General features: G+C 39.1%; 1 protein-coding gene across 3 annotated transcripts in view; it reads right to left on the bottom strand.

Annotated features, from left to right (window-relative positions):
- Nucleotides 1-20543, bottom strand: part of unc5b (unc-5 netrin receptor B) — a 48369-nt gene extending 27826 nt beyond the window's left edge. For 2 of the 3 annotated variants that reach the window (XM_043256221.1, XM_043256222.1), the window contains exon 1: nt 19856-20543. In XM_043256221.1, coding sequence (XP_043112156.1) covers nt 19856-19943 — 88 coding nt within the window. In that variant the 5' untranslated portion in view covers nt 19944-20543. The remainder of the gene's footprint in view (nt 1-19855) is intronic. The other variant, XM_043256220.1, reaches the window with a different exon arrangement.
- Nucleotides 20544-23145: the final 2602 nt, after the last annotated feature.

Here is a 23145-nt window from a genome sequence, read left to right as displayed (position 1 = left end):
CCTGACCCTCCGCAGAGAGAAGACATTTTACAAAGTTAAGAGAATACTTTTTGTGCTAAAAAAAATTAAATAATGACTTTATTCAACAATTCTTTGCCTCTGGAGAGTATGACAATGCATAAAATTACAGTTGAACGGCTCATGTCACATGCATTATTTTGATGATGTTCTTTGTAAGTTTCTGGACCTTGAATGCTTTACCTTTTATGTATATGGAGGTTCAGAAAGCTGTGTTACAAAGATGAATCGAGGTCTCGCGGTTTTGGAATGACATGAGGGTGATTAGATTAGAAAGAATTTTCATTTTTGAGCGAACTACCTCAGACCACAGTAATGGCAGCTGAAAATTCTGCTTTGCCACCACAGAAAAAGAAATAATGTATATTTTTAAAAACCATAAAAATATAATTTCTATTAATAAATTAATAATTAAACCTTACCAAGCCCCTTTGAACAGTTTTGTATATTATTTTAAAAAATGTATTATGTCAGCAAAATTTTAATGGCCGTCAACGCAGCAAAACGGTGTAGTTATGAATTCTCTACCAGAGGCTAATGAGGACATGCTAACCTGCCAAACCATGGCCCCTCTGGTACAGGGATGTGCTTAGCTTCGGACCCTAGGAATTTAAGTGCTTCTATATTTGTTGTTTGCAAAGTTTTCTTTTAGACATCTACATAATTTTACCATTCCGTTCACTGTGCATCAGTATTAGAGGCTTTGACATGCCGCATGGATCAAATGCTGTCTCTGGGTCAGCTGTTTGTATGCAGCAGTGCTCTCTAGATACCGCGACTGCATATGGACGCCGTCTCCAGAGCGGAGAGGGCCGGCGTGGGCCTGACTACTGCGGAGCTTTCCGTGGTCCCTCACCGCATGCAGGCAAGCCCAGAGCTATGTGGCTCCCATTAGGATGATAAAGAGACCTCTCATCAGCTCAGTCCCTCTGGCCAAGAGCTGACATAAGATTTACCTTCAAAAGAGCTTCGTATAAGCCAAACAGCCTGCCGAGAGACTGAACAGACGGAGATAGAGTGGGTAAAAAAAGACAGAAAGAAGGAGGACTGTACCTCATGGCCATATTTATTATATTTCTAAGCTTGTAGTCTAGATTTTCTTAGGCTGTGGTGTAATAGAGGAGCCTTCATAGTACTACAGCACTAAGGTTTTAAATGTAGAGGGTAAATCAATAGAAAGACAGGAAGACAGATGGATGGGGAGATGCAGTGTGGACAGATAGAGAGAACTAATGAGGAAAAGGTAAGAGAAAAATGATGTAGGTTGAGTCTGACCTGCATAACAGAGAAAAATATTGATTATTACTAAATTAGAGCTGGACAGACCAAGAGCGCAAAGTTTAAAAGAGTAAAGACTAGACTGAACAGGGATAGTTCACCGAGAAATAAAAAAACGTTTACATTTACTCGCCCTCATCTTGTTTCAAATTGATATTGACTGAGAAAAAAAACATCAGTACATTACTTAAACTATATTTAATGCACTTTACACACAGCTAAATGTGAAGACTGTTTTCATTTATTTAAATGGTACAAACTTGTGTGATATATTTACTTTGTGATATATTTACACACACACAAAAAAAAACAATTATTAAACAATTATTAAAATAGACTGCCTTTCTTGCTTCTACGTTAATTTGGAGATGCAATTTAAAACTATTTACAACTTACAAATTTATATGTGGTTTAGCTGTGATTAATCATGAAAATATGTGATTAAGCATATTTGAAATCCCCTTTTTTTATAAAAGTAACAGCATTCTAAAAAAAACCTCTTTACTCATCTCCATGTCTATGCAAACTTGGATTACTTCATAGCTTTTAAGCTTCAACAAGGGCATTAATTTACAGTAAAAAAAATTATAAAAGGTGTGCTCAAAGAAGTTTAATTCATCAACTAATCCTTTTAAATCCTTTTTAATAAATCGTTTGTTCATGAATTGTATTGATCCTTTTGACTCCGATTCAATTATGCAGAAGCACTGGTTCAGCATATCGATGATTATTAGTAAATAATTACTTACATTTAAGACTGCTTCTTATAAAAATGTATCATTTGATTTTTGAAAATATTTCAAATACAGTACAACTCATAATATGTGCATTTTAATGATGCATTTCAGTCCTTTTTTGAAGCTAAAAAGCTCTAAAAAGTCCTTGTTCACGGAGAAGGAAAGTTGTAGAGGTTAAGAACAACATAAGGGGCAGTAAATAATTATTTTGTTTTGGTGAACTATTCCTTTAAACACAAAGCCAAACACAATTAGAGCAAGCCAGCCAGCTTAGACGAGAGGACAGAGACAAATGACATGAGGTGCTTTAGACAAAATCACTTTATCTACAAATGTGCCATTACAGACAAATCCGTGCGGATTCCACAGCAACACGGTGACCGTTACTAAAGCTAAAATCTGAGAGAGTGGGTAAATCCACTTACGAATGTCATTAACATGAGCAAAGGCAACATATGGGGGCTCTAACGGATGATGTCATGGTCCGGGTGGTCTACAGGAGAAGAGGAATAAACAATACCGCCCAAACCGGCCCCCCTCAGACCTTCACCCTCCTGAAAGCCCAGATTATTGCAGTCAATCATAATAGATTATCTTTCCACAAGAGCCTATAATCGCTTTGTGAAATCATAGCTAAATCACATGCAAGCCAAAAACATTTTTCTTGGGAAATGCTTTGTAAAAACATACTGCAGGTGAAATAACAGTCTCTATTGTACATCGAAACGTTCATAAACATGTGAACACGTTGTAATAAACCTCACAATTCGCACGCACCAGAGAATAGAAAACCAATATGAGTCCACAATCATTTCCATGAGCACCACAACCGGCACACAAAACACACACACACACACACACACACACACACACACACACACACACACACACACACACCCACGTACTCAAACCAATATAATATCCAAGTGTCCCTGTGGGAAGCTCTCAAACCTTTTAGGACCAATGAACCTGCTATTTCAGTGGAATGGGTGTGTATTTTTTGAAAGCGCTTGTGTGCTATTAAGAGAAAAGCCTGTCATATGAATGTTACATATCTCAGGGGTCTTGTATTAACCGACTCTTCACACTAAGCTGTCTGAAACAATACCCAGGACAACTACTGACAATAGGCTTGAGTGGGCCTTTGGCCTTGGGACAACTCAGAAAAGACATGAAAGGTTACAGCAGAGGTAAAAAGGGGCAATCAGACTCATGATGAAGGTGCAAATGGATGGCAAATGAGGTTCAGAGCAATGCCTGACCATATAGCAGTTTTAGGCATAGGTCTATCATTTATACTACCATAAAAAGTTGGGGAGAGTAATATTTTAGGGGTTTTTTTTTTATAAAATAATACTTTTACTCAATAAGGATGCAGTAAATTGATAAAAAAGACAACATTTTAAATAAATAAATGACCTTCTATTCATCAAAGAATCATGAAAAAAAACATCAGTTTGCACTCAATGGTTTTAGCATTGATAGTAATAACAAATGTTTCTTGAGCTGCAAATCAGCATATTAGAATGATTTCTGATGGATCATTGACACTGAAGACTGGAGTACTGGCTGCTGACTATTCTGTTTTGCCATCACAGGAACAAATAATCAAATTAATTTTTGATTTGCCATAAATGCCATAAAAGTCTTACTGTATTTTTGATCAAATAAGTGCAGCCTTGGTGACCGCAAAAAAAGGTAAAGAAAATCTTTTGAACAGACTTAAAGGTAAAAAGTAAAACAAGTGGAACAAGCAAAGTTGGATTATTACTAAGATTGCAGGGTAATCTGCCACAACTGCCACAATCCCTTATAATAACGCATGAAAGGAACAAGGTAAATTCAAATGCAAATACTTTAAAATTTGATAATGACTCCTTAAGATATAACAGCCAGCCCGTGAAAATAAATTGCTTGAATAAATGAAAAAGAAGCTGAACAAAGTACTATATTTTTGACAGAATGGTAGGTTTTTTGACTTCAGGGTATTTAACTTCAGCTGAATAGTTACTCAGGAGACAAGACAGTTTCCCTAGAGCAACCTGAGGTTAAGTGTCCTGCTCAAAGGGCAAAATGGTAATAGTGTTCTCTTAATAATTGCCAGTTCACAGGTCACCTCATCCTGGGATCAAACCTGTAAGAGAACCTCGCCACTTAGCTGCCGCATGGACAATTATAGTACATTGTATTTTTTGATGAATCACTATGAATTATATTCACATGCGCAAAGCCTATGAATTGAGAATTTAACGTAGGTGTTTTAATTCCAAATTCAATAACAATACTTTTTTAACAATACAAAAAAAACAAAAAAACCTTGAGGTAAAAAATTAAATAAAGCTTTTTCTAACAAATAGCAAGTGTAATACCTTCAGGGAAATTAACAATTTAAACCGAAATACCAAAAAATGTCTAGGGGCTATTACAAAAATCACAGCACAGCGCATTTCTGCTGAATTAAAAGTATAAATACTATTAAAATCTTATCGTTTTTATCACTGCGCATAAACACGCTTAACCACTTAATGTACCGTGGAGTACACCAGTCAGCTTTTAATGTAATGAAGTTCTTTAAGAGTCTATGAAGTACTCAAATAATATCACACCTGTGTATTTGCAAATAGTTAAAGTGGGTATATTTTAGCCAAGAAACATTATTACCACTACAAGGCAACCATGAGTAACTTACAGACATGAAGCAATTTATCATCTCAAATAAGTGCTATATAGATATATAACAATGCTGTACAGTAAAAACAAATAATATTTCTCCCTAGTGTTCAATCTAAACCATGTTTCATCTTCTGTACAACACCCGGCATACACTGCATGTTGTATATTAATGTTCTTGGTTAACTTTGATGAAGTAAAATATTCAACAACTAGTTCAAGAGAGTCCGCATCCACTGTGACTCATGCATACTTAAAATCCATCCCAGAAGTTTGAAACGAACGAGGCCGTATCGAGTCATGCTCCAATCTCACTGTACCATGAAATGCAATTCGAAAACATCACGTGAGGAAAAAAAAGAAAGAGCGCGAGAGGGCAAGGGAATGATAAACAGACAGACATAGAGATTACTATCAGCAAACCGAACTAGACAAGAGGCAAATACAATGAAAACACAGAGAAGTGCATGTAAATTGGATAACATCACCGATGTGCTCAAGTTGGGAAGGTGATATTAAAAGAAGTGGTGACCAATTACCTGCCAGCGCCCTAAAATCTTCCAGCTCATAATCTAATTGTGCTCTGTTTAGCCTAGCCCACCAGATCCTCTCGGGCATTCCCTGGAGGTGGGAAGAATAATGAAATGTACACTGCAGCCCGAGCCGGGCCCCGGCTGAGAGGAAGCTAGTGTAAACATACAGCAACCCCCTCAATCTCTCTCATATGAGCAATAAAACCATTTCTAATATGCAGTTTGGTGCATGCTTTCATTTGTTTAGCTTAGATGCATATTATGTGGTCCGGTGGGACTAGATGCATTAGTAAGCTAAAGGAGAAGACAAAGTCTCCTATCTCTGTATCTCTCTCTGCCCGGGGCAGAACACCTCAACGCTCACTCGCTGCAGCTCTCTGCTTCCTCTTCTTGCTTCATAATTCATCTTAAACAAGGGGGTGGGGGGGGGAACAAACAAGCAGTGAAGCAACAAGAGGATGCTAAGAGCAAGACCCATCTTTCAGGGGACAGTATGTTAGGGAAAGTAGAAGAGGACAGATGAGTGTGTATATGTCTGTATTAAAGATGAGCCTCTACAATTACATAACAGCCCAGGTGCCCAGGTACAGCTGAATGACACAATATTAAACACTGATCGAATAAGTGATGTAATTCTTAATCTCAGACAGACAGATTGTTTTGGCTTGCAGCAAGCCTGATACTCACAGCAGCCTCAATCACACCTTTTGACCAATGGATTTCCTAGACTTTTTTTTTATAGATTAGTAATCAGTGAATGAAATTTCAATTCTCATGAATTCCTTGTGCGCATAAACACACTTAGAAATAAAGATTGTTATATCGCTATGATTTGATATACTTTCTATTTTAAAAATACTATTTTAATATCAATAATTCTTAAAAAAAGATTTAGAATTATTAGATTAAACTCTTTTTTACAAGAATGTCTTTCATGACAATGGAAACCCTGTAGTTTATTCTGGCCAAGAATCAAAAAGAAAGGAAAACACTTTGTGATGAGAAATTATTCAGTCCAAAATAAAAAAAAACACACATTATTTCACAGACACAATTTCAGCTTTGTTCATGGACATGGATATGTAGTTACCTTGCCTTAAATTCTGAAGACTAATCAAGTGATTTGTTCTTTCTCAAAAAAGACCACTGTACAATATATACTTGGTCTCTTTATTTAGGAGTGAGAAAAAAAAAAACATGTGCACTTAAATTGCACTAAATTGAATTGCCATTTTTGTGTACAATATGCCTCAAATAGTCAGTACACAGAAAGTGTCAGAGACTATGTAATCCCTAGTGTGTTTTTGCGCCCAGACTCAACACATACGCACAAAGAGGGCAGTTCAGGCCATGTATGCAGTAATAATCAACAGAGAAAATATGCTGAAGGGGCAATATGTATGACACAATGACAGAGCTCATCATCAAGTAATCTTCTCAACGCTGGCTTGTTCCCGCTCAATCTCAGTCTCTTCGCTCTTCCCGTGGGCATTCTTGAACGTTCACACGAGCAAAAGTGCAAACATGCCAACGAAAAAATCAATTGCGGTGTGTCATCGACGGTGAAGGAATGAATACGCTGTATACGTTGATGGAGTCTGTTTATATCATCACTCTGATGTCATGTTCTTGAAATCTGGGACAGTGGTCAAGCGTTTTAATCAATTTTCTATTAGAGTAACATGGTCGGTAAGAGCGCGAGCTGGGTACAGGCCCGGCCCTAAAAATAATACAGAATCTAATCTGAATTATGGTTCAAAGAGATTAGGGGTCCGTAATCCCTTGAATAAACAGGGGAAAAAAGTGAGCATGGAAAAAAACGCTTAGGTGGGGGTTGAAATAACTCCTGCGGACACCATTTGATAATAAGTCTGTGTGTTGGTCTTCTGAGATGGACAACACCATTTCATCAAAATCACGCTAATCCCTATGCCATCCTTCTCTCTCTCTCTCTTCTGAGCCTTCTCGATCCCACCCTCCACTCCCTTTGACCATCCATCTCTCAAAAGCCTCAAAGCAAATCTGAAAGCCAGGACTGAAAATCCATGGCTGTGATCCAGGAAACCTGGAGCTTCAGGAGAGACCTGATTACTGGAGGAGTAAGTGAGATTGAAAATTAAAGGGACAGTTCATCCAAAAATGAGAAATCTGCCAGTTACCCACCCTTACGTCACTATTTCTTCAGTGGAAAATAAAAGTATGTCTTGAGCAATATCGCAGCGTCTACACAGTGGATGTCAGTGGACCTCGCTGACTTTCATTGTACGGACAAAAATAAAAAATATCTTCTTTTGAATTCCAATGGTTTCAAGGACAATTATGGGTAAAGTCTTTTTAAGGTATGATTGTTTAAAAATCACGTTTACCAAAAATGTGGTTCGAATGAACATAAAAATGACTGTAAGGCTGCAAATGGCATTTATGTAACCGTTGGAAAAAGGGTCCAGCCCAGTCACAGCATGGGAACACAGAACATGATATAGATTTTGGGCTTGAGCTGTGAGAGTTACACCACAGGGGGCAGCTAATGTTGTGAGGAAGACACACATCACAATTGGTTGGAACATTAATATATTATAATTAAATCCTACAAATATCATACAAAAATTGTTGCAACTGATCTGCACTGGTAAGATTTATACACGTGCACATCTTTTGTGGCATTTTTATGTCTATGACAGTGTTTTATCTGCTATAGCTGCAACATTAATCAACACTGTCTCGTGTTTCATATATTACTCTGTCTATTGTTCAAAATCTGTCTTTTGCTGAAGCCTTTGTTTTCTGACCTTTGGATGAGTTGTGGTGAAATGCCATTCGACCATGCATGACATCAATGCCTCTTAAATCTTACAGCAGACTCCGGTCTGACGTTATTACGCTCAATGAAATCATCAAATTTATAGGCTAGTTAGTCTAGAGAGTTTTTTCAAACTACCTTACATAAGCTATACAAAGACTAAATAGAAGATATCAAACGAAAACTGCTTTAATTTATAAAAATATTTGGTTTATAATAGACCAGAATATTTAGTTTCACATTTCCTCTGGTGGCAATTTTATTGCACAATGTAACATTTCTGAAGTTAAATGTTAGTTTCACCTCTCAAGCTGACAATTACCAAACAATTTATGAAAACACCTTTAGGGAGAAAATTTTCAGGAATAACAGTATTGGCCATACTTTCTGTTGCCTCACTGTGACTGGGTGGGCAAAGTTTCCGAATACTCAAAAGGTGTTACTGACATTTAAATAAGGTCATATCTTAATATTTCTTGAGTTCAGTAAGCCGTCTTGCAGTTTTTTTTTAGGACGTTTTGAGCATCATTCGTATGAAACCATAAAAACAATTCACATAAACATTTTAACCAAATTAGGTTAATACTAAGCCATAAACTTGCTGCTATTGCATATTTTTTTGGAGTCCTTAATTTTTGACAAGGCTATTTCAGGCAAAACAGAACCACGTTAAGGAATAATAATTATCGCTAATGTTTCTGACAAATTACCCAATCCATATTTTAAAAAAATGGAATAATGCACACTGACACTTCAAGAAACAGAAGATGCCTCAAGGTTTGAATTGATCAAACGAGTCAGGCGACTCTTTTTATGTCCTCTGAGGTATTTAAGGCTGTATCTCTGTGACGGGGTGCGACAGACACCCTTATCCAGGACGTCTCTGTGTAATTACATGCGAGAGGACCGTCATTTCAACACTGCTCCCCTCACTAGATGAAAGACAGGTAAGACATAGTCATGTAATTGGCCCTCTCGTTGAGAGAAAAGGAAAAGAGAGCAGGCGGGGTTGTTTCGATACGTCCTGTTCATCCTTGTTCCCACCATTTCTCTCTCTTTCTTTCTGACTGTCTCCAGTCGATTGCAGGTCATTACTTCCAATGCGTCTGTGCCTTCGGGACAGATCTGTAAATTGTGGAGGTAAAGTGTCCAGGCCTCATTTAGGACAGATTTACACACTCCATGCCACTGTATAACTGTCACTCAATGTAAACACGCTCACAAACAAATACGTGCTTAAACGCAGCTGTAAGCAAGCGTATGAGACGTGGGTGGACACACTGACTAACAAAGACTCGCTTTTTCCTGTCAGTCACACTTGGTAATTTAAATCAATGAAACAAAAGCTTTCTTGCACTTAATAACAAGAGCGTGCACACAGCAACATAATCGTTATTTGCTTCTGACAGTCTACATTATGAAGATGTAAGCGTGTAAGCAGTGACTGCAAGAAAGACACATGCTGCCTTCTCCCTACCATTTCAACTTCAGTTCATTCTGGAAAAAAGCAAAGGGACAAGCGGGGTATTTGTAAGTTATTATGAGGGATTACAGTGATGGCACCTCACGAAATAAAAACATAAAAAATACATGCAATAAAGAAATATATAAAAATCTGAATGAATAAATACCAGGGAATAAAAAATAAAATAAAATCTGTTAACAGGTATGAGTTTACAAAGTTTAATGTCTGTGCATGGGAATAAGTTTACCCTTACAGATCCCTGTAGAGCCTTTGTTGTGCCTAAATCCCTGTTATGGACAGATGGCAACATAAAGACCTCCACCAAAAGTATTCTCTGACCCCAGAACAGAAGTTAGTCTTTCATGCCAGTTTGTTTCTTCCACCACCTGTCTACCCCTGAGTGACATACTGTAGGGTACAGCTCTTACATCTCTCCTGACAGACCGGAGTGTACACGCAAAGACTCCCTGTGAGCCTGTCCTTCCAAAAGCATCTTCTGTCAAACCTCTCTATCCCACGGGCTGCTGGTTGTCGGTATGTCCCGGCTCAAGCCAGCTATTAAGATTCAATGTTCGGTCGTTTAATGTTAAAATGCAACACTTCAGACAAAGGAAGAGGGCTGGAGGTTTAGGTTAACCTTGTGCGCTGGCACAAAAGGTTAGGCTCTGGGCTTAACTGCACTGTACTTGGCTTACAGTAGAGACAGTACAGATAGAAGCATTGAGACAGACTGTTTCTTTCTGCTACAGAAAGAATGAGAATCTTATCAAGGGCAACTGATTTCAGCTCTCTAATTCTGAAGTACAAGACAAACTTATTCAGTGAAAGAAACTAAATTCATTCTCAAAAAAGTCAATATAATTTTTTCTATTTTTTTAATATTGTTATAGGCTGCAAGCTAATGGATATTTAATTGTTTATATTCATTTCCCCTGTTTTTACCTTTGCCATCATCTAACTCTCACTTAAAACTAATAACACTGTTAAATGTAATCAGCAAATGTTCTAATAAAAATCATTATTTTAACATTACACAACGGCTTGTTTAAATTTAACAATTGTTTAAATTATCACTATCAACAATGTTGCTTTGAAATATCATGCATTACCTAAAAAAAACTAAAATTAAGAATAAAACACCTTTGGTTTTGACAACTGTCTGGTCAAATAATAAAAATAACTTGTATCAGTCCTGGCAACATTTTAAATATTATTTGTTATTATTATTAAGCTTAATCTCAGTCAAGTCACATACAGCCATACAAACCTCAATACTAAAGCACTGTCACATACAGAACTCTACTGGGAAAAAAAAAACACTCTCCCACCGCTGTCCTGACAACATGATGTCAGAAATCATTCTTTAAAGAAAGTCCCACTGCTTCACTTCAACATTAATCAATCAAAGAGAAACACCCTGCCCACATCTCAGCTTTCAGATCAATAAACATCTTCACAGCCTTCATGAGTGCAATCCCGCTCCCCCTCCCCACAGACCTCAGGTCTGGCCGGGCTCTGAACGGAGCGCTCCGGAGCGAGACGTGCAGTGACGGCGGAGTGTAGAACGGTCGCGCAGAGAGTTAATGAAGCCACACCAGTCAGCATGGCCGTCCATCTGTTTCCTTAATCCTCGTAAACATGAGCCACACTGTGATAGGGCACTAGCCAACCCCATTGCTGTGATTTACACACATAAGGACAGAGCTCACTGTGAATGGATGGATGAGCAGGAGGGGTTTGGGAAAGTGTTGGCTGTGACAGCTTTTAGGAGATGTCCCCATAAAGCATGGGGGTCTGCAAGTAGCCGTACCAGTCTCAGCTCACCTGCTAATCGGAGCAGAGAGGTGGAGCGGAGCTGAGCGGGCAGAAAGGTGAGAGTGAGGTCGGCCGTGCCGTCCATCTGTCCATCAGCGGGTAAGAGGCTTGGGGAAGGGAAGAGGGGGCATAAGTAAAAATACAAGTGAATGCAGAAAATCTGAACATTACACCAGCAATAAGTGCGAAGATGCCAATCTAGCTTAAGGTAAAGTGCCAAAAGTGAAGCATGTTGAGTTTGCACAAGTGAGGTCTGTGAAAACACACCTGATTGACAGGCCTTGTGAACATGGCCTTGCTGTGAACCCGTTTAAAGTAGTTTAAGACCCCCTCTGCTTCTTTTCACTCTTCAATTTGTGCTTTCTCACTCATTCAGTCATCCAAATCCTGTCAGGTTCTGCTACCTCTCGCAATTTTAAAGCATTCTTGTGTGCGAACTTCCTATTTAACTGGCTTACTGATAAACAAGGCACATTGTTGACTCTGTTTGCAAGTTTTTCGAGATTTAAAAGCATATTTAACATCTAAAGTAATCTGGAGATTCGTTTCAGTTCTAAAACTAATTTGCATTCAAATCAGTAATTTGTTATTGATTTACTAAAAAGAACTGGTTCGTACAAGTAATTTTTAGTATTGTTTGTTTTTGCCTGCAGCCCATTAGAACAACTAAAAAAGATTCTTACCGTCATGTTGCCAGTATGCTGTAGTTTTACTGCATCACATTTAATACAGGCCTCTGCAATACTGGGACTGTTGCAATGAAGGCTGTGATTATTTGAAGAAGAAGAAAATCAATATATTTACTCAGCCCTACAAAGTTTTTTATTTCACTGTCTTTATGCAATGAGAAGCTTATTTTAATGGAACAGACTGCTCAACAAGAAAAATATCTGGAGCCTTTGTGTATAAGGTCTGTAATATAAATGTGCATTGCATCTCTGCATTAGGCATTCCCAGAGCAAACAGTTTTCAGAAGTAGGAGTAGAAGTAAAACTTTACTTGGTGTACAACTGAAAGTACTTCACCCTTTCATAGGGAATAATAGAACCAACTTTTTCTGATTAACCCTTTTCTGCATTTAAAACACGTTAAGCGGCTTCAGATTGGATACTGGCTCCAGAACCTTGTCGGTGGGAACGCAGCACCAGAGTCTGGGAGTCGTGCCAGAGGGTGTGGAAGCAGCAAAACATACTCCATAGGGATTAAGCATCACTATTTTGCTTTTTCCAGAACAAGCCCAGCAGTCAGGGTGCAGCCAAAATCCGCGACAGTCATCCCAAGGGCGTTGACTGTGGAAGCGGGCCTTCTGGACTAGACATGACCTGCTTTAAATGTGTAAAGAGTGCCTTCATTGGGCTCATTTGTAAAGGTCTAATTCTACGCAACAGCTACAGTGCATAAAACATTTACTGCATTGCTTTCACTGTGAACCTCTACACTGAATATATTTATTAACATTCATACACTTCTCTTGAGTGTCATACACTCTCAAAACATTCTCATTTCCCAGTCAGGCAGAGTCAGAGTTGCTCTATTACAAAAGCACATTGTGTGTGGCCTTCTACATCTGGCACAAAGAAAACTACAGCGACGCCACAAGAGGACATTACTCTTTGGTCACACACCATCAGACTGCCTTTACCAGCACGCCACACACACAGGGGACGTTTCGTTCCAGCACTTCGACATTGAAAACCAGCCGGTGAGCAAGCATGTGTGTGTTCCCGGGTAAGACAAGCCACATCCCTCCCAGGAGGCCCCCTGTAGTATGCAAACCACGGCAGAACCCTAATAAAACCCCCCAAGAGATCCTCAGTTCCCTATATTCCTCTACCCCTGGGGCAGATGGGAGTCTTAATAGGCGTTAAACTAAGAAAGATAGGATTCTCCACACTGCCTTTCGAAAAAATGAACGTCACAAACCCCCATCACAATAAAGGAGCCAGAAAGAATGAGAGCATATAAGAGAGTGGATAGGAGATGAACGAACTACTAAAAAGAACAAGAGAAAAATGTTTGACAACAAAAACAATAAAACATTTTGCCTCTGTATGAGGTACAGAAACAAAACCATGCTGTCACACTTGGGCATAAACCACAGATTGGCTGTGGTCTAATCTTCAGGCATGGACCGGGCTGAACTTCCTTTGAAGGCTAAGAAGATGAGGGAAATCTCCATGGCCTCAGAAAGTCTCTCTTTCAAGACAGGAAGCACAAAGGCAGGTGGACTGCAGGAGACCAATTCACGTGGCCCTGGCACCACCGCTTCCAGACCCCTGCCGAAAGGAATCTGACATGCTACCCAAACCCCCACCAGCCCCATCAGGGGGTCTGAGCTGAAGGCTCTTCACTCCTTATTTTTATAACTCTTTTAACTTTCACATGTTACTTTCAAGATCCTGATGCAAGTCGCCGGTTTGCAAGTCTGACTCAGAAATTCTTTTCTCAGAGAGCAAAAAAGACCAACTTTACAAGTCACATCCATCTATAAATCAAAACGAGGAGTATCGCTCCTCTAGCCAGCACAACTCAACAGTGATCCCTGACTGACGCTCCTAGATGTCTGTCATGCAGTTGGGTTTGGAATGGATGCTACTGTATGCAGCAATTGCTGGACCTTGCCAGACACAGCAGCCTGGGGAAAGGCTGTCCGCCAAAGACACTGTTGGCTTGGCATGAGCTTCGGCTGCAGGTCTGGCTCATTGTGAAATATTCAGGCGTTTCCTAGAAGGGAAGCGTGAAGCTTGGGAGTCGATATGCTGGCGTTAACAATACGAAAAGATGTAAGACTTGGTCATATGTACAGTAAAGCCCTATGAATTTCAAATAAAACATGTCGGCTCATTGTTCCGGAGGACTGAATAAGAAGTGTGACTATGAATGGAAAGCCAAGACAGGAAACACAAACATACACCGTCAGTCACTCTCTCGCTGCCTAAAGGAGTTGTGAGTATGCCGACCCCTCCTCCCCATCGCCCTTCACCCCACAAACACCCCACACACGGTGGCAGAAAAGAGCCCCATTCAGTTCTCTATTCAACCCCGGTACAAAGCCACCCCACCGAGTCATTCTTCTAGGGACCCTGTCACTCTCCGCCCCTTCGACCCACCACCACCACCCAGCTGCCGTAAACCCGGGTGGGGTGAAGAGTCTCTCTCTCTCTTGAATTCTCATTCAGCTATCCACTCCTCACTTTGACTTCATTAAAGTCTCTTTCTTTACTTTCCTATCATCCACCCATCACTTTACACAATGTTCCCCCTCAACACTCTGAACAGATTCTCTGGATTTTCTTGTTCATGTAACCTTGAAGTCAGCTTTACTGCTACTACTGCAAGTCCAACAAGTACTCTGCAACATCAGCTGTTTGTTACTGCAAAATAAACCCAGAGAGGATGATCGGATGCTGATGTGACGCTGAAGAGGTTTATTTTCTGAAAATAAACCATGGTTTCACTACAAATAAAACCAAAAATACCATGATGGCTATTGCAGTTAAACCATGATAATCACACACTTACCATGAGTCATAAAACTGTGGCAATCAATCTGCCAAAACATAAAATAAAATAAAAATAGATACACTTTGCGATAATAAACCGCGATTATATTTCATAAGGTAGTACCAAGCTTAAATGCAAGAATACTTACAAATAAATTAATAAACATATACACCCATACTAGATATTGATTTGAGCTAAAAAATTAAATATTAACTTAAATTAAAATAAAGCATCTGGTATATTACATAGCAAAAAAAGAAATAAAAAATCAGCCTAGCAGCAAGATGAACACAGTAAGAAAACTGCATATTATTATCGAACTATATTTTTATACTAGTTAGCCAAAAAAACTTCCTTCTCAATTGTAAACTCTACCTTATTCAGCTATTTGTGTCTTTTGACAATTTATTGGGTTTTTTTGTTTTGTCTTTTTTTTTCCTTATAAGCACTATTTTCTACTTTCTTCTGATCTTAGCATCTAGTAGAGAACTTATGCCCACCATATATATGCTAAAAGTTTGCCAAAGTCATTTTTACTATAGTCAGCTATTCTGGCATTAAAAAACAATGACAGCAGAGTGAAAGGTCAGACAATAAACTACTATACTACGTTGCATGAACAACAGTGAAATTAATAATTTAATCATCATTATACATAAATACAAAACCACTGAACATAGCAATGGACCAATCAGAAGCAAGTATTACAGAGAGCAGTGTAATAAATCTTTTTAACCTAGTGTCCTCGTCCTTCCGCTCCCACACACTCTCTTTCCTGTTTGTTTCAGATTTATGATGGTGTACATGCAAAGTATTGGCAAAGCATTAAAAATGTCCACCATTAATACAGAGAGCTCCAGGCATCGATAAGAACCTTAATAAAAACATCTCCACTCAATGATCTGCTCATCGCTTGCTCCTTTCTGTCGCTGTCCCTCACTCTCCCTCCTTCTCTCGCCCTGTCGCTGTCTTCTTCTCTCAGACTGTGCCAGGGACTTAATGATGCTTGAATGCCAATGCTTCTGACTCCTGACTTTCTACTCTCACTCTCTTTTTTTAATAAAGTCTATTTAAAAGGCAATCCCTGGGCTCTATCTATCTCAATACATCTCTCAAAGATATATTTCTCAGGTTTTTCCCTTTATCTCTGCTTTTTACTTTTAACAGCTGCACTTCATGCTTCACACACACACACACACACATCCACAAAAAAAGGTTACTATTTTAATGTTAGGGTAGATAAACAACAAAATACACCCACTCTCTCTAGGAGTAAATACTTAACTTAAAGTAAGAATGGCAAAAGTTCAAAATGTTAAAAAAATAGGTATGAAAACAATTATATATAAGTCAATCTACACTATATATATACACACACACACACTTACTGTAAGTTGAGGTCAGTAAGAATTTGACAAAAGTCTCTTTTGCACACCAAGGCTGCATTTATTTAACGGCAAAACCGTGAATTATTATTATGTAAAAGTTTTCTGTTTTCCTAATATATAACTAAAAATGTACAATTGTGATTTATTCCTATGATGGCACTGTTAAATTTTTTAGCAGCCATTACTCCAGTTTTCAGTGTTACACAATCCTTTAAAAAATTGGTGCTCAAGAAACATTTCTTATGATGAGCAACGTTCAGTTGTGACAGTCGTGCTGCTTAATATGTTTTGTAACATTATAAATGACTTTCCTGTCACTTCTGATAAATACAAGGCACCCTTGCTGAATAAAAGTTAGTGTATATCAAATACCGACTCATAAAAATGTTTTAAAAAAAATAAATAAATAAGCCGACAATTTAGCATGTCATTCAGTATTTCAGTGAAGTACTACTAACAACCCTCAACAAGTTTCTGTACTGCCATTCTCACACCTGCCTGCACAGACGACACATGTCCAACACCACTTCAGAAATCCATTGCATCATAAACAGATCACACACACAACCATAAACTGCTTTAAAATATTAAAGAGGGCCACTTTACAGTGATGAATAATACAGTATGGGGGTGAGTGGAAAACCAGCGATCTCTTCCAGTGCCCTCTCCTCACCCCTCTCTCTGCCTCCCACAGCGGCCATAAAGCTAATGCACACCACAAGACTGGCGGTTCAGATCTCTGCCAGACCTCTCACCGATCCATGCATTCCTTCCTTCGCATTTCCCTTCCTCTAGACCTATTGCAAGCCTTACTGGTTCTCTTCCTACCCAAGATTTCTTTTCTTTGCCTTTTGTAGATTTTTGCATTCATAACTGAATTACACGATGTGAATCTTACCATGCCCGTCAAGCAAATTCAACCACACTTGACCTATTCTGAGAGATAACCAATTATCCCCCCACGCCCTGGACTACCGGCGGACAATTCAGGCAGCCTTGACTGGGAGGATCCGACATGTTATGCTCCTGAACATGATGGGCGAAGCATGAGGACACCTCCCTACTCCATCTTGACCTTAGGCACTTCGGCTTGACCTACACCCGCCCACTTTTCCGCCAGCAGCGCTGGTCACTAGGCCTGAACTTAATCCTCTTGAAACTGTCCAAACAATACGACTCAAAAGTTTAGGTCTTATTTAGAACGGCCTCGAGTGTGTAACCTTCTCCACCTCCCAAAACACGCACCCGCGCATGGATATCCAGACAGTGCGACTCCACTGCATATACAACAGCCACGTCTGCCGTCTCGATCCAGCTCAAGCGTGTATACGGGGACGTTATGCCAAACAAACACACACGCACGCACGCACACACACACACACAAACAGGGAGGAGAAAAGCTGATGGGGCAAAGGAGCCAGAAGTGGGTTCCTGGCAGTCTGGGTAATTAATGTGTATGTCAACACTGAGAGAGCTGTATCATACAGGAAATCTGAGCTCAGCACATCCACAATACAGACAGACAGGAGGGGGAGAGGAAGAATACAGGAATGGACAGAATGAGAGAGAAGATAAACGTTATCCATCTTGATGTTTTATGGATGATTTGAAATACATCTCACCGAGAGACAGGCTTGGAGTACTTCTGTCTGTAAATTCTAGGTGGTTCATGTATGCAGAAGGTGTTTCTCACATACTGTATAGGTGAGTTCGGGGCAAGCTGTCACTGTATTTTTTACACTACAGCGAATATTCTTTGAGTGTGTTTATTTGGATAGTTGTTGACTACAAAAACAGCAACTGAATATTTTATTGCACAAAGGAAAACATTTTTTTGCTAAACACAAATCCAACAACATGTTGTCTCACTACAGTATGACGGGTTAAGTTGTCAACAATCCATTACAGGCTGTACAGCAAATTTCATAAAAACAAATAAATTCATGAAACGGCACAAATCTAGAAAAACTATGATAAATAACATTTAAAACAACTATCCTCCTATGGTCAAAACCTTTCAGTTAAAACAGCGTTTAGACAAGTTCCCTGTGTGACGACTAGCCCCGATCTTGTCTATATCAAAAAACTTGAGGTCGAAATAAACATGTTTTCTACAATGGTCTCCGTTGCTGCTAGATCAAGGGCAAGAACACTTAAACTGCAGTTCACTTCCGTCTCCAGATCTGAAGTTAAAGCAACCTGTCCTTTTTCTTTCCGATTTATCTTTCCTATTGGAAAACTAATCAGCTAAACCCTTTGAATGTGCACTTCTATGTCAATCTGATTACATATATGGCCAGAGAGCAGAGAGCGAGAGAGACTTCTTTGATGCTTCATTGCTTCCCGTCACTTCTAAGGTCAGACAGAAGGTAGGCTAGACTTCACAGAGAAACAATAACACATCACAACATGATCCACTCATGAATATTTCTCCTTTGTGTGGTAAATAATATCCAGAACTTGTCAAATGTGTCGGTGAATGGTTTGGTTATTTTTATTAGGTCATTTTCAGAGGAATTTAAAACTTGGCGTACATTCATAGCTGCCAATTCAACACGGTTTCCTCCAAGCTCTCCTGTACAGCTTCTTTAAACGGTCTGAACTTGTAGACCACATCGCCCATTACAAATGAAAACAAAATTAAGCTACTTTCAGTAAAATTCATTACTCCACAGAATTAAGCTTTAAAAACATCTTCAGAGGAACTTCCACCACCACTTAATCAAGAGCATGTGCTAAACGTAACCCTAAACTACATCAATCGGAAAAGTAAAATAACAGAGAGGAAGAGATTTTAAAGCAGCGCACTTTAATTCAGAACTCACTATCTCTGCTTTCCCTCAGATGTTGTTTCCTTTTTTACGAGGTTTATTTTTTTTTTCTGTCTTTCAGGAGCCAGGAAGGCATTGAGCTAAACCTTAATTACTCCAAGAACACCAGGGGTTCTGCTTTTTATCCGCTGCTTGGAAGCTCAGCATGGCAAGCAGAAAGAGAGGAGATCAACAGAATATTCCTCTCTGAAGGCAGAGAGAGAAAGAGAGAGAGATGAGTGCACATGCAGCAGTCGCATCCCTTCATCTGGTTCTTAGTTATCTATCACACTAGATAGATAGATAGATAGATAGATAGATAGATAGATAGATAGATAGATAGATAGATAGATAGATAGATAGATAGAGTTTTATACAGGGTTTAATATTTCAAATAAACAGTGCCACCTGTTATGTTTCAGTGATAATGCATGAAGACATTTAGTAAAGTGGATCAACAAAAACATTATTCAATCATTTTCAACAATCCTTATATTAATGCTTCTGTCTCTTGTAAAAGGTCGCAGGGGTTTCTATGCAATAATAATAAAAAAAAGTAGGCCAAAAAAGTATCATTCTTTATAATGACCACTGAGTCATCTGCTGATATTAAAAAGGCATCACTTGAGAGTCGACGATCGTTGAAAAACACAAATCCTGCTCGACGACCTCATTATCACTAAACTTATCTGCGTGTTGGGTGTGTATACGCGAGTGCGCATGATTAAAACCCACTCCTGCTCTCCCGTACGGTTCAGACGGAAAGTACAAGGAAGTGTTGTGTTATTAATGCGTACACTACTCGTATTAATGGGATGTTATTGAAATGGCTCGTACCTGCGTGGATCACAAAGGTTGCGCAGAGTAGAACTAAACCGAGCAGGAAAGCGGGAGACTGGTCGCGGTGTATCCACGCTGAGAGCATCTTCACCCGGTCACTCTACTGCCAGTTGCCCCCCAGGTGCTCTCGCTTCAGTCTGCTGAAGTCTCGCTGAATCCTCCGCGAAGGATACTTCAAATACAGCGTGAAACGCGAAGGCGGGTTCCTCCTTAAACTTCGCAAACTTACAAATAAAACTAATAAAAAAAACACAAATCAGGAAGCGGTACAGTTACAGAAAATGTTCAGTCAGGCACATTGCAGTCTCCCTCCGTAGTGAGACACAAAATAGCCAACAAGCGGCGTGAAGTTCATCTCATTCACAACTCCGCCGAAGCAGCGAACGCGTTTTCTCTCGTACTGTTCGAACGCAATAGAATTTTTCCGCGAGCGAATCGAAAACAAAAGTACTTGACAGCCTTATTCCTGTTGAGGGGAGTAGAAAAAGTTGTCCGTGAGCGTTAAATATAATGCCATGGTCGTGAGGTGTCCGCTGTTATCTGTGGAGCGCCATAGTCCTGACGCTGCCGCTCTTCTGCGTCTGGAGTACTGAGTGTAAACACACGGACACGGGTATGAAGCGCGAGCCTCCAGACTCTCATCTCCCATCAACCAATCATCAACCTTCACAGACCCACACTGAGAGCTGGCCAGCAGAGACGCGAATAGAGATGTGAATGGAAACACGGAAATCACGGAGACGGATTCGGGAATTCACGCGGAGGACGAATAATAATTTTATATATATATATATATATATATATATATATATATATATATATATATATATATATATATATATATATATATATATATATTTTTTTTTAATTATAGCTAAATTGAAACTATTTTTTGTTTTGTTTTGTATTTCAAAAGAAATTGTAATTGTTATTGAATATATTATATTTAACAGTTTAATTAAAAAAATGATTAAATTAATTAAAATTGTTTAGTTATTCGTTTTTATTGACCTTTTTTTCTAATAAAGGTGCGCTGCGTTCTGTGACCTTTACTGTGTTATGAATCAGGATCTCCTGTGATTATGATTCATCATAATAAGTAGTTGGGATGAGCGGTGTTTAGAACGTGTTAGTGTTAGTAACACAATCACAATTTCTACTGCATGATGCCTCCCCAGCACGTTTCATTCACGATCTGTGCATTTATGAAGGCGTTCTCCATAACACCGCAAGAGGGCGACAGTTTCTACATGTGCTTTTGAGTCGTTTTAGACGCTGAATATGGGCTGATTGCCCATTGTCCATTTAGTTTCATTGTTACCCTCTAGAAGGCTGCAGCCAGAGATCTCGGGTTTTGGTTGTGTAAGCAAGAAGCAAAATATAAACAGGTTATTCAAATTGCAGTATATTTACCACACGAAGCAGAATCTTTTGTAATGCAGATGGAGGGGGACCATCATGAGGAGACTGGAAAGGGCAGCAGTTCCTGTTTTGCAGGTAGCAGACGGGGAAAATGCTCTGTCAACAACAATTTCATTTATATTTAATGAGAATTTAGACTGATTTGTTAATGCTAAAAAATGCAGGCGTTTACAGATCCTTATTCGAAAAAGTTCTGACACGGTTGATAGGTTCAGAACTGCAACTTTTTCGCCTCGTGTATCAGGTTCAATTCTTACGTTTATAAATACGCTCTATTTACACCTGCTAAAGTAGCTAATAGAAAAAAATGCATCCTGTGAAGACATGCTAAAAATGGTGGTTGTAAAAAGAAAGTCTCGTTAACTGTCAGACAGTGTTCATGCTAAAATGACTGTGTCTGGCAGTCTTTAACACAAATCTGACTTTGAAAGCTCATAATCCCAGCGGACCTGTGATGATTCCCCTCATCTTTCCCTCTTCAGTTTTCTGGAACCTGGGTGCGTTTCCGAATTCAGAGTTTAGTCTGGTGTTAAAATGCAATAAATAAGATTTGTCAAGCGCTAAAATAGTTAATGATTACAGGAATAGTTCATCCAAAAATGAATACTTGCTAAAAATATACTCAATCTGAAGCCGTTCAAGATGCACTGCAAATGAGTTTGTTTGCCCTTCGGGACGAATTTGGAGAAATTTACCATTTCATCACTTGCTAACCACAGTGGTCGCAGTGAATGGGTGCCATCAGAATGAGAGTCCAAACAGATAATAAAAACATCACAATAATCTACAAGTAATCCATATGACTCCAGACCACCAATTAATGTTATGTTAAGTGTTTGTCCAATCCATCAAGACGATTTTAACTTCAACGGATCAGAGTACTTATGTGGGATAACGCTGTTTCTCATGAAAAAGTAATCAAGCCTGAATCAAAACGTGCACCTTTTACGAGAGATAACAGTTTGAAACAAATGTAAGTGGATACTGATGTTAGAGGACGAACAGGGGATGGACTATATCATATTTCGTCCAGAAGCAATGGTTTAAAGTTAAAATACCTTACAGATGCATGTTTCATACAAACACACAGCTTTTCACTTCACAAGACGTTAATCGATGAACTGAAGTCACGCGGATTACTGTGATATTTTTATTGTCTGTTTGAACTTTCATTCTGACGGTACCCATTCACTGCAGAAGGATCCATTTCTCCAAATCTGATGAAAAAACAAACACATCTACATCTTGGATGGCCTGAGCAAACTTTACATTTTTGGTGAACTATTGCTTTAATACTCCTGTTCAAGAATCAATTAATAATGATAGCAGATTTGTGAGCATAGACATAAAGAATTACTTTGCTGTATCTTTAATTCAATCCATGAGACGCTGCCACTAGCTGAGCAAACTGTCATAACGATTTGATCCTCTGCCAGCGTCATCATCTCAGATAAGTTTGCAGCCTACTAATGGAACACGGTTTGCTTTCATTACTTCCCATGCATATCTCAAACACATCTTCAGTTACTGGGCAGATGGCAATAGCGATAAGATTTGCGGTGCTTCAGACTGAATAATGTTAAGATTAATTGGAAATGTAACTCATGATGAGCCGTGTAACAGTGAGGTGAGAGAAGGTAAGGAGTGAAAGTGACAGAAGCGTGGGGGTAAAGAGGATGAATAATGGAAGATGATGCTGCTCACTGAAGAGAGACAATGAGAACATGCACATGCTATTATAGTCATTATAAGAAAAATGCTTAAATAAATGTCTAGTGCTGCTTACATTAAAAGTCACATTTTAAAAAGCTTACAACCTGTCCCTTAAATTCGTGAAGGAAATCTCTAAAAATAGTCTGCAAGCA

This window comes from Puntigrus tetrazona, chromosome 13 (genome assembly GCF_018831695.1).
Source record: "Puntigrus tetrazona isolate hp1 chromosome 13, ASM1883169v1, whole genome shotgun sequence".
NCBI classification, from domain to species: Eukaryota; Metazoa; Chordata; class Actinopteri; order Cypriniformes; family Cyprinidae; genus Puntigrus; species Puntigrus tetrazona.
Note: the sequence above shows the minus strand (reverse complement) of the source record. Positions and strands in the feature narration are given on the sequence as shown.